Source organism: Apodemus sylvaticus, chromosome 10 (assembly GCF_947179515.1).
Source record: "Apodemus sylvaticus chromosome 10, mApoSyl1.1, whole genome shotgun sequence".
In the NCBI taxonomy this organism is placed as follows: domain Eukaryota; kingdom Metazoa; phylum Chordata; class Mammalia; order Rodentia; family Muridae; genus Apodemus; species Apodemus sylvaticus.
Window position 1 is genome coordinate 90,465,089 of NC_067481.1, and position 11,947 is coordinate 90,477,035.

General features: G+C 49.3%; 1 protein-coding gene across 1 annotated transcript in view; it reads right to left on the reverse strand.

The window, feature by feature from the left end:
- The window catches only part of Slit3 (slit guidance ligand 3), a 595,031-nt gene extending 583,541 nt beyond the window's left edge, over positions 1–11,490 (reverse strand). Inside the window, exon 1 of the mRNA XM_052194961.1 lies at positions 10,836–11,490. Coding sequence (XP_052050921.1) covers positions 10,836–11,032 — 197 coding nt within the window. The 5' untranslated portion in view covers positions 11,033–11,490. The remainder of the gene's footprint in view (positions 1–10,835) is intronic.
- Positions 11,491–11,947: the final 457 nt, after the last annotated feature.

Below are 11,947 nucleotides of genomic sequence, written 5' to 3' on the forward strand. Positions count from 1 at the left end.
ACACTGTCACTCTCTTCAGACACACCAGAAGAGGGCATCAGATCCCATTACAGATGGTTGTGAGTCACCATGTGGTTGAACTCAGGACCTCTGGAAGAACAGTCAGTGCTCTTAACCGCTGAACCATCTCTCCAGGCCCATAAATGCATTAAGAGAAAGAGAGAGAGACACAGAGAGAGAGAGAGAGAGAGAGAGAGAGAGAGAGAGAGAGAGAGAGAGAAAGAGAAAGAGAGAGAGAGAGAGAGAGAGGCACATATAACTAAGAAGGAATGTTTATTAAAATCCAAATTATTAATTGAGCACAAAAATAAGAGTCAACAAAGCTCCTCAGGCTCTTCTTGGAGTTTTATGTCCCTTCTTCCCCATGACTATGATCTGAGTGCATGCTCCAAAGGTTCATGGGTCAGAGGCTCCTTTCAGCGTGTGCCAGTACTGGGATATGACAGGACAGGGCTTTAAGATGGTGGACCACAGTACAAGTCAGGTCGGAGGGTCCTACCCATGGATGAGATTAGCATAGACCTCATGGGACCTAGGTAGTTCCCATGGAAACGGACCGATATTAAAAAGCGATCACGACCTCTCTGTGCTTTGGCTTTTTGGTACATGTGACCACTCCCCCTTACACATGTCCCCAGTCATGCTGGCACTCACCATGATGTGACTCAACCTACTGGGCCATCACCATTGATAGAAATGTGCTGTTTTGACTTTGAGCTTCCAAAGCTGTGAATTCAATTCATGTCTTTTCTTTATACATCACCAGCCTCACACGTGTGCTACGGCAATAGAAAAATGGAACCCAAACTTTGTTTTAACTTAGAAACTGTCTTCCTCACTCTTTGGGAATTTTATCATCATTGTGTTGACAAACACTGTATGCCTGTTCTTCCTAAGATCTGATTGATAGCTTCTGGGCTAAGATTCCTAACAGATAAACAGATAAAACTCCTGAGGAAGAGCTTCGATCACTCTAAATGGGCTCATGCCCCTCTAACTGTGAACTTTAGTAACTCAGTACCACTCCCCATTCAACCCAAGGGAGTTATCTTTATCTTTATCTTTAACTTTAACTTTATCTTTAAGGAATATTTATATCTATATCTCAGGCTGTGACTCAAATGTCACATTCTTCCCCAGGCTGAACATAAAAGCTCTCTCCCCCCAGACATCCAGGTCATGTCATGCACCAAAACATGACTCAAGTTTGATGCTGTTGCTGCCACTTCCTCCTCTTCCTCCTCTTCATCTTCCTCTTCCTTCTCAACATCTTCCTCCTAGTCAAGTTTTTCAAAATTGAGTAAAGAAATACTTTCAGGATTTGGAAAGGAACGGCATGGCCACTGGTTACCTTGTAGGTCTGACCACACTGCCTCTCTTGGTCCTAAATGGGGATTTTACGCCCAAATACAGTTTCCTCATCTGTGGAGTGTGGGCAGCCTTACTATATAGCAGGAATAATTGTGAGAACGGTAAGTTAGTTCGTGCAAGTCAAGCATGAGGCCGGGGCTCAACAGGAGCCCTTGTTCTCAGGATGACTGTGGGTTCCTTCAGAGGTTGGAGAGCCTAGAGGGCCACAGTTTTCCTTGATCTCTCCTCCTTAATAATTAGCCCAAGAACTACACAGGTGAGTGCGCCCCTATCAAAGGACAGGGAGAGATGAAACGTGAAATCACTGCATTTAAAAGACTGAAGCAACCTAAGCTTTGCTATTAATAAATACAAGGGACTGATTTCTCAGGCCAAAATATTTAGCATAGAAGCAAGGGAGTCATACAGACACACACACCTCACATCACATCCCATGCTAGTAGAGGTTCTGGTACCTGCCCAATGAGACAGAGCAAAAATCATGGCAGAAAGCTCCTTGAGAAACCAGGAGTGCTATGGCTTTTCTGTGAGTGCTCCTCTGTGAGTGCTCCTCTGTGAGTGCTCCCCTAAAAGGCTTATGTGCTGAGAAGCGGGTCCACTGCGGGTGGCGCTGTATTAGGAGGCTCTTCAATGGGTGGGGTCCAGCTGGAGGAAGTAGGTCACTGGAGGCTCTCTAAATCTTCTTCTGGCTCCTTCCTGTATTGCCTGTCTCTATGCTTCCTGTCCACCATGATGTGAGAGCCTCCACCGTGTCTTCCCGCCCTCTGAAGTCATGAGCCAAGTTAATCTTAACTTCCTAGAGGTAATTTCCCCAGATACTTGATTACAGCAGCAATAACTAATTCACGGTTAGTGGAAATAACTGAATAAAATAGTAGTTGGAAACTATTTTAGGGAAATAAAGCCTCGACTTTGATTGGGGATGGGGTGATTCGTTTGAGACAGGGTCTTGTGAAGCCCAAGCTGGTTTTGAACTTGCTATGAGACTTGCCTTAAACTTACAATTTTTCTGCCCCTCCCTTCCAGGTACTGGAATTATAGGTGCATGGTACCACACCCTCTAGACCTCAGTATTTTTACCACCTCAGATAGAAAGAACAGGCCATGCCTATAATCCTACAATCTAGACACTTTCCAAAGGGCTGGAGAGTAGACTCAGTGGTTACGAGTGCATATCGTTTTTGCCTAGGACTTGAGTTTGCTGCCTGACATCCACATTAAGTGTCTCATAACCACCAGTAAACCCAGGCCCCAGGGATCCATCCGATGCCCTCTCTGGACTCTAAGAGGACCCATGTTTACATACACATATAATAAATTTGTTACAAGATTTGCAAACAGCAGACAATGCCTCCACTGACTATAAAGAGGAGTCAGATCCGTGGGCACGACACCGAAGCTTCAGAGATATAAAGGGTAGGAGGGCAGAGGTTAAACCAAGAGGTTGGTTTTTAAGAGTAACTCGAAACAAAAAATGTTCCGGAAAACCTAACGAGATGAAATCATTTGAAAAAATTCAATTAGGATCCTGCATGATGTTACACTTAGACAACCTGGACATGAAAGCGCCTTCCTGTAATCCCAGGGCTCAGGAAGCTGAGGCAGGAGGATTTCTGAGTATGAGTCAGCTTTGAGCTACAATGGAGAAACCCTATCTCTTAAAAGCAAGGGCAGTGGGTCGACTACTTTAATCTGGATAGGTATAATAAGAAAACACCAGACTGGGGAGGTGTGGGGGAAGCAGCAAATAGACCTGATCAAAATAAGCCACTCAGGGCCTAAAAACCGCACCCAAGTTCTAGAGTAATGGCTGGTTCCTATGCACATATGAGGATCTGATTTCAGATCCCTGGGGCACACATATGAATCCAATTGTGGCAATGTGTGCCCATAATCCCAGTTTGTGGACACGAAGGAGACAAGAGGGAACCATAGAGCTTGCTGGTCAACCAGTCTGTCCTCATTAAGTGATCTCCAGATTCCGTGAGAGACCCTGCGTCATCCAAAGCAGAGCCTGGAGGAAACTGATATCAACCTCTGTCTCCACACACAGCTCACACGTGTGTCCCCACCTGCACTGATATCCAGACATAACATTACACACACGCTGAGGCAAACACAAACGTATTGACAGAGCTGGGCATGGTGGCCCAGACGTAGAATCCTGGAGTTCTAACGACAGAGGAAGAAGGATCATGAGTTAGAGGGCAGCTGGACTCCATGGTGTCCATGGTTTGTCTTGTCAAACAAACAAACACACAAAAAATGCTGATAATATGATAATAATTAGGACACTGGAAGTCTCCCCAATCTTAAAATCTGAAATCTAGAACACTTCAAAGCTCAAAACCTTCTAAGAACAGACACGATCCAATCTCATAAATGAAAAATTCCAACCACAGACTTTATTTTATGAGCAAACATATTGTGTACAATTTGGATATAAGACAAATGTACTTTGTAGTTATATCTGGGTTCCATCTCTAAAATTATCTATCAGTCTGTCTGTCCACCGGTATCTGTCCGCCTGTCCATCCATCCATCTATCCATCCATCCATCCATCCATCCATCCATCCATCCATCCATCTATTCATCTATCTATCCATCCATCCATCCATCTATCTATCTATCTATCTATCTATCTATCTATGTATTCATCTGTCTATCTATCTCTCCCTCACCTCCTCTTTCCTCTCTAGATATATAAGCAAGTATCTCAAAACCTGAAAAAATTCAAAAATGAGAACCACTTCTAATTCCCAAGTGTTTTGAATGAGGGATACTCAACTAACACAAAGAAAATCCCCCAGAGAGCCAGAGGCTGGTGCAGGGTCTGTGCCAAAGCCAAATCATGCAAAACCCTTGGCATAATCACAAAGGTTTATGGAAAGTAACAGGGGCTCAAATAGCTAGTAGCAATTCACCGTGTGAAAATTTGTTGTTCAGTCAAAGGATGACCCCCCCCCCCTGTGTAACAACAATCTGTGGGAGCCTGGGGAGACTTGAGTTACTCATCAGGAGATAATGCGAGCCAGGGATGTGGGTTGTTTTGCCCTGTGCTATGTCGATGAAAGATGCGGTAGGAACTTGGACAGGGGACTTCTTACAACCTTGCCAGTCATTATCTGTGCAGGCTTCCAGTGAGCATATGCAGGGAGGAGTATGGTCTGCAAGAATGACACACATCATAACCACAGGAAATGTTAGGGTGGGTGTGCCATCTTCCAGGAAGTGTTTGTGAGTTTGCACAATACTCCCAGTGCCTAATAAAGAAAGGGTACTAAGGCAGAGTCTGGCGGTACATATGTTTAATCCCAGCACTGGGGAGGCAGAGGCAGGAGAATCTCTGTAAGTTAGAGGCCAGTCTGGTCTACATAGTGAGTTCTAGGACAGCTAAAGCCACGTAGTGAGCCCCTATCTCCGAAAACAATCAATAAAAAACGAAACAAAACATTAAAAGTTAATAATTCAATTTTACAATCCAGAAAAACTGGTGTCATCTAGGGCCAGGAGCTTTGCCTGGTTCTGGAGTTCACACCTTTAACCTTAGCTTTCCCACCTCCAATCTGCCCAGGATTGTGGATTCTTAATCACACACGTTGGCCAATTCTTCCTGGGGACCAAAATATCAAACATGGTACATGCCAGTAAAACTAAGAAGATCACAGGATGGCAGAGATGTGGCTTCCTAGCAATTTGATGGCCAGCGGCAGCAGTTATAAAAGCCAGTCCTGGTCTGCAGGGCACAGAGCTAAAGATGCCCGTCAGAAGGCTCTCTCCCTGAGCAAGGCTCATGTCCACGGTGAATCAGGGAGAGCCTTAGACATCAGGTCAGTGCTCCCACGGAGCATTGCAGCCATCCCCCTTCAAAACCAGTGTGGTCTCTGTGAGGTCTCTCCCCGCTTGGATTTTCTTTTCTTTCCTCAGCATTTCTTTTTTTTTTCTTTTTCTCTTTTTAAAAAAGCGTTCAAACCATCTTACACAGTGAGAGTGACATCTGCTAGTAAATACAGCTGTTTCAAGTAAAAGCAGGACGGGAGGCCGACACTGGGAATCAGAAGAAAGGGGCCATTTAGAGAAACATGGAAGGCCATTGAGCCCAGAAAGTCAGGACCAAGAATTCCCCACGAAGCTCCAACCTACCCCTCCTCTAAATAAATAAAACACATTCTTCATTTAAGTAGAACACAAAGCAGTGTGACGATGTAAAAAGCTAGAGGAAGCCACTCCAACCATAATCCCTTCTGGATGGAACAGAGGCCAACCTGGGCTCAGCTGCGGGGCCAGGATGGAGAGACAGACTCGAAGAGAAGGAGACCAAGCATGAGTGTGTTGGGCTCAGCCCACAGCCCATGTGCAGGCGGCTATGAGCCTGCTGCCTCCACGGGGCTTTGTGTTGGAACAAAATTCAGAGGGAACATCCTAAGCCATCCAGCTGGACAGAGACCGAAATGAGCAAGTGGAAACACAGCCACTGAGTTACAAGTTTGCGGAGGGCTCCTGTGTGCAGGGTACTGTTAAGCACTTCCTAGACAAGATCGCTTTAATCCCTCCCAAAAGGGAACGGGTATTATGCGTACTTTACGGCTGGATACACTGCAGTTGGGTAAACAATCCCAGCCATGAAAACCAAGGGAAACTGAGGGGACGATATGGCAGGCGCCGTGCAGAGCACACACTATGTGGACTGCCTCCGGCTGTGTTCACGTTCGCGACAGCCCCCTGTGACAATCATCCCTGTGTTACAGGTGTGGAAGTAAGGTACCAAGGGATGAAACATACTGCAGCCCAGAGAGGTGGCGTGTCATCAGAGGTGCAGCGGCAAGCACACATGTCACAGAACAGGAAAGTTTCCAGGAGCCCACGCTCAAACCAGCGTAGAGGGCTCTGAAGGCTTCCTGCCCATCCTCACCAGGCCCTTATTTTCACTTTCCCTAATGTGCTCTGTGTATGTGTGGTGTGTGTGTATGTGTGTGTGTGTGTGTGTGTGCACACGTGCGCGCGCACGTTGGGGTGTGTGTGAATTCAGACACTAGAACTACAGAGAACCAAAATAACAATGCAAAACCCAGGGCAGAATGGAAAACCCAGACCACTGGCAGAAACGAAACTCAATAATGACCCTCCAAATACACATCAATTAATGCCAGAAGAGTGGCAATCAAAAACCACAGAGAGCCCAGGATGCCACTGATGAGTTCCTGATTAGAAAGTCCTGTGGCAGAAGTAGTCAGGGATCACTGGCTGCTCTACTGGCATGTGCACAGTAGGAGTGTTGCACTGTTGCTAAGCAACGCCTGGCAACAGGACTTGAGAGTGGATAGTGCAGTAAGAGTCTTGGGGGAAACTCTACCAAGGCAGTAATTCTAGTTCATGAAATTTGAATTTTCGATAAAAGTATCTCATGGAATAGGCTACTAGGAGGTAACCCTTAGCCACCCGGCAAAATGCAAATCTGCGATAGCCCATCCTGCCGTGTGTTTTTGAGGTTCATTAACCTTTTAGTCAACGTAGATTTGTTGAAAATTTCCCAGGTGCCAGGCTATGGCCTAGGCACAGAGGAAGGGTGAACAGGTGATTGCATAAGGAAAAAGTCACAAAGCCCACCCTACAATCCTCCTTTTAAGGAAAGAAGCCCACAGGTGTAGTGATCTGTTCAAAGTTGGACACTATGCTGGAGGACAGCATCCTCCTGACTCAGTGGGTGACTCAAGAGAGTCCTGTGCTTCTCCCAAAGGCCACATCACTGTGGTTGCTCCAGAGAGGCCCCATAACTTGCCAGATAGTCGCTGGTCCCCTGAGCTGGCCCCGAGGGCTGGGAGTACCAAAAATGCTAGGCTTGGCTGTTGAACATCTTGGAAAGTCTCCCACTTGACCTCTGGACCTCTGTGGTCAAGTGAGGGAAGGCCTATGACACGGTGTCGGTTTTTATTGGACCCAACCACCGGCAAAGCTTGCTGTCATCTGGAGTGACGGAGAAAATTAAGTTACCACATTCTCACGTTTCAGACTCTCGCCCGCTCTCCTTAGCAAACAGGAAATGTTTATTTAAATACAGCAGTTTCCAGCATGTTCTGGAGCCAAGTAGAAAAAAGCAAAGATGTCCACTCTGGCTCCACTGCCACCACCTAGCTGTGGGTGAGAGGTGGGCCTCTTTGCCTGCCTCGGGGCAAGACCGGGAGAAGGGGGCCCCACATGAGGGTTCATTCTCATACAGGCTGAGGCTGTGGTTGAAGAAGAATTACAGCTGTGGGTTCTTTTTGTATTCAGAAGGGCAAATGCAACATCTGTTTACCCTGCACTCCCTGGTAAATGTTTTGTCTCAAGGACCTCCATCCACTTCCTCTCCTCCCTGGGCCTCTGTCTCTGCTGCTCGGATAATAAATGACACCGAATTCTCCCCTCCGTTTATTTAGCTTACTTGTGGGTGTCACCTCCTCCTCTAGGAGGGGAAAAATTGTCAGTAGTTTATAAAAGACAGAGGCTTTCCTTCTCTGTGTGATGTGCTGACATTATGGGGAAGAACTTGGAACACAGACAATCCCCCAACTCTGATAGTGACTTAATGACGAACAACCCAGACCCCACTCCTAGCCTGAAGCCAAGTCCAAATGGGAACTACATCCTTCCCACTCAGGCTGTTCCTAATGGCATATGACTAGGGGAAACACACACACACACACACACACACTCCTTCACAAGAGTACTTTCTGGAAAACAGTAACAAAAATGGAGAATGGGGAAAGGACCGCTTCTTTGTTTTAAAACACAGTTTCACCAACTGGGATCAGAAGCCAGACTGTTGGAAGGTCATGAGCGCCTAATGGCTCTGCTGGTAAAAATCAGTGTCCCCCCCTGACTAAAGGACACCAGGGGATTTAAAGGGTTCATCAAAAAAGGTTCCCACTTCCGACCTTTGCCCACATCCTTTAAGCTGGAGTGCTGGTTTCCCTTTGTGTATGCAATGAATTTATGGACAAGGGATCGGAATGCTATAGAAGCTTCAAGCAATGTTTATTGAATGGAAGGGAGGGGGATGACAAATTTGAAAGCCTTAACATGATGCTGAAGAAGAGTTCTACAACACTCCATCAGAATCCCCGAGGGCCAGATGGGTGGTGAAGGGCTGTTGGTGGGCTGCCCTTAGCCCTGAGGTGGCCCTGACCCTGCTTGTCCTTAAAAGGCTAGTTATAGTCTTAGAAAGGAGGTGAGAGCTCAGCTTTGGCAGCTTTGTCACAGCCGTGCACTTAAAGCAGTGAGTGACCAACGCTGCACCAGGTAACCACAGACATGCCACAGCAGCACCTACTTTGCCCATGCTGGGTAGTGACCATGGCTGTAGCAAGAGGGACCCCTGGGAATGCCTGGATTCAGGTCTTTATCCATTGTCTCCAACTACAGAGCAAACGAGATGTCCTAAGTCCCCAGGGTGTCCGGGGGAAGTGGCTGCTGACACAGTGGCTACAGATGTTGAAAACTTCTGACTACGCAGAAGAGAGGGGCCCGCTGTCCTGATCTTCCCAAACTGACTCTGTGATTCTGACTATAGAAAATGAAGACCCCAAGTGAAAGGAGCTGGTGTTAGAGTAATATGAATGCTGGTGGTATATACCAACAGCAGAGGCAACCTGGTCCTATGGGAAGACCCACGCCCAGCCCAGGCACTCTTGGGACAGTCTGTTTATAGAGATTTTGGCCCAGACTGACTCGGGTTCCAAGGAGCCTGCAGACCGGTGGGAGACCTGGGCTTAGAAGCCTGGCAGGCTGGGATTCAGCCACTTGACTAACCAGTCACATGACCATGGATGCAGGACAGATGGACCGAGGCAGAGTAATGAGTATTGGCTATGTAAGAAACAGGACCAGGAAGGCTCAAAGAAGGAGAAGGGATACACAAAATGTCTCAGGGAAGCACCCACTAACCGTTCATCATCTCACAACTCGTCGACAGCATTCATGTGAGGGGGGAGGGGGAACTTAGTTTATACATACCTAAAAATACCATTTAAATGAGATTTTTCACAAACAGGGTCTAATACAAAATCTGAATGAAAGCGTGGACACCTGGATTCTGGCTCCTTTTCTTGGGCATTTCTGATCCTAATTTCCTGGTGTTAAGGAAGATTCAGGGCCAGCCCTCCAGGATTTCTACAGTCTAAACAACAGAACAATCACTGCACTTCGAAAACAACAAACAAAAGAAAACACCCTGAATAAAAACAGCATTTCTAGGAAGTCTCTGCCTAGACAGCCACGAAGAGGAAGGGGGGGGGTCATAACAGGGGTGGACAAGCTAGGACTATCCAGCTCTTTCCTGCTCTCGCCTGACCTGAAGTAGGCAGGACTGACCTACTAACCCCTTAGGACTAACCCCTAAGACGGTCTGGATAGCCAGGAACTGGGCAGTGCAATGGCTGAATTCTGACTAGGGCAAACCCTCACCCACTAGGAGGTTCCAGCTCCCTCCACCACTGTCTCCATACTCCTTCACGCCACCCCCAACTGTGGACTAAAAGGAGCCCACCCCCGGAGGCCAAACTTTGAATTTGGTCGTGAGGATCAAAATGATAAATCTTTCCAAAACGCTGACATAAGAAAAGTAAATATTTGGTTGCACAATTGGGGTTAAAACGAGGGTCAATCCACCCCACTCTCCAAGAGCCTCTCCGCTAGCTGCCAACCCCAGGATCCGAGGCTGAATGCGGTTTGTAAGATTATAGCACTAGGTCTCATTTAAAGGGCTGTCAGCATTTCCATTCTCCGGCCCGTTTGGGGAAGCATTTATAACCCAGCCATAAAAAATTCACCCGGGCTGCAACTTGGCATCCCCAACGCTGTGCCCCAGGCAGGGAGGGTGTTGAGAGCACCCACTCAGAATCAGTCCGGTTCTTCAGAAGTTAAGACCTTCACGTACACACTCAACTTTCCTTGCAAGGACAGCCACACAGAAGCTGGCCCATACTGATCTCCAGGAGGGTCGCAATTTCTTTTGGGAGGGGGGGAGTCGGGGAGGAAGCTCACAGGTCTCTGCAATCGAAACTCCCCATCTCCGTCTAGTTTGCTCCCTCGCCTCTCCCTCTTTAAGAAGCAAGGAGTAATGGACTCCTCACACCCAACCCCAAACCTTGAGACCACCATGCACTCTGACTCTCTCTTCCACTAGCCTTCTGCCCGCTTTCTTCTCCTGAGCTGTCAGTGGATGAGCTCCGGAGCCCTCAACCAGAGAAGCACTACCCGGTCCCATCTCGGGGGGGGGGGGGGGGGACTAAACCGGACACTTCTCTCCACACCTGCCCAAAGCCACGCCACCCCCAACTTATTGAACGTGTCCGATAGCGGGGGTAGGGGTGGGGGCAGAGGTCGTCCCCCGTGTGCGGGGGAGGAAAGAAGGACCAGCGTCCTGAGGGCGACTCTGTAGGAGCGGGGTGGGTGGCCCGAGCGGACGGGCGGGGTGGGTACTCACAGGCGCTCGGCGTTGCGGGGGATGCCCCGAGGAACGGCGCGCAGGCCCAGCCCGTGGCAGTCCACGCTAGCGGCGGAGCAGGTACACTTGGTGGGGCAGGCGGCAGCGGGGGGTCCGCTCAGGATGCTCGCCAGCGCCAAGGCCAGCGCCAGGCGGGCGCGCACAGCGGCGCCGGCCCCGGTCCGCCCGGGGGCCATGGTGTTCAGGCGCTCGCACCCAGAGAAGGCTGCCTGGCGCGGCGGGACACGAGGAGCCCGAGGAGGCGCGCGGGCGGCCTGGGTGGGGGGGCGGGCGGGCGGCGGAGTTGGCGCGGAGGAGGGGCGGGCGCGGCTCTCAGGCGCACGGGGCGCGGGCGGAGCGGGGCGCGCCGGGCGGCGGCGGCAGCAGCAGCTCCATCCGTGGGGCTGGCGCTGCCCCGCTGCGCATCACTCACGGTGCCCAGGTACCGAGCGCCCTCGGGTCCCTCTGGGCGCCGGCAGAGGTGAGGGCTCGGTCTGGGTCCTGGGCTGAGTGCCGGGGTGCACGGTGCCCCGGGAAGTCCGGCTCAGGGCTGGGCTGCAGAACACGGAGGCGGCTGGGGCACGGAGTGGCCAGGAGAGCTAGCCGGAGCTCGCTCTCTCTCCATTCACTGAGCAGGGCAGACACCGGAGACGCCGGGCCCGGCCCCTCCCGCCCCCCTCCCAAAACACCAGCTCCGCCTCCCATTGGCTGAGCTGAGCATCACGTCGACTAAGTTGGGAACTTTGCTGGAGCAACCAAGAGCCTGGAGGGAGGAGGCGGCAGGGGAGCTAGAGAGACCCAACTGGGAAGGAAAGGGACTTGGCCAGCCCGGCCGCCAAGAAAGAAACATTGACATTCATTTATTCTTGCGAGCCAAGGACTGATAAACCTTGTGGCTTCATTATTTTTTTAAATTTAGTCACCGAACTGGATACAGAATACCCACATGGGAGCATCAGGAAATGGGCTTCATATCTTAGGTTAAAAAAAAAAAAAGCCAAAATTGGGCTAAGTGAAGTGATTACCCGAGACCATACAGCTACTAGGCACCCTGGCACATTTATCCGTGGAAACTTTGTTCCTACCCCATTTAGTATTCACAGCTAAGGACA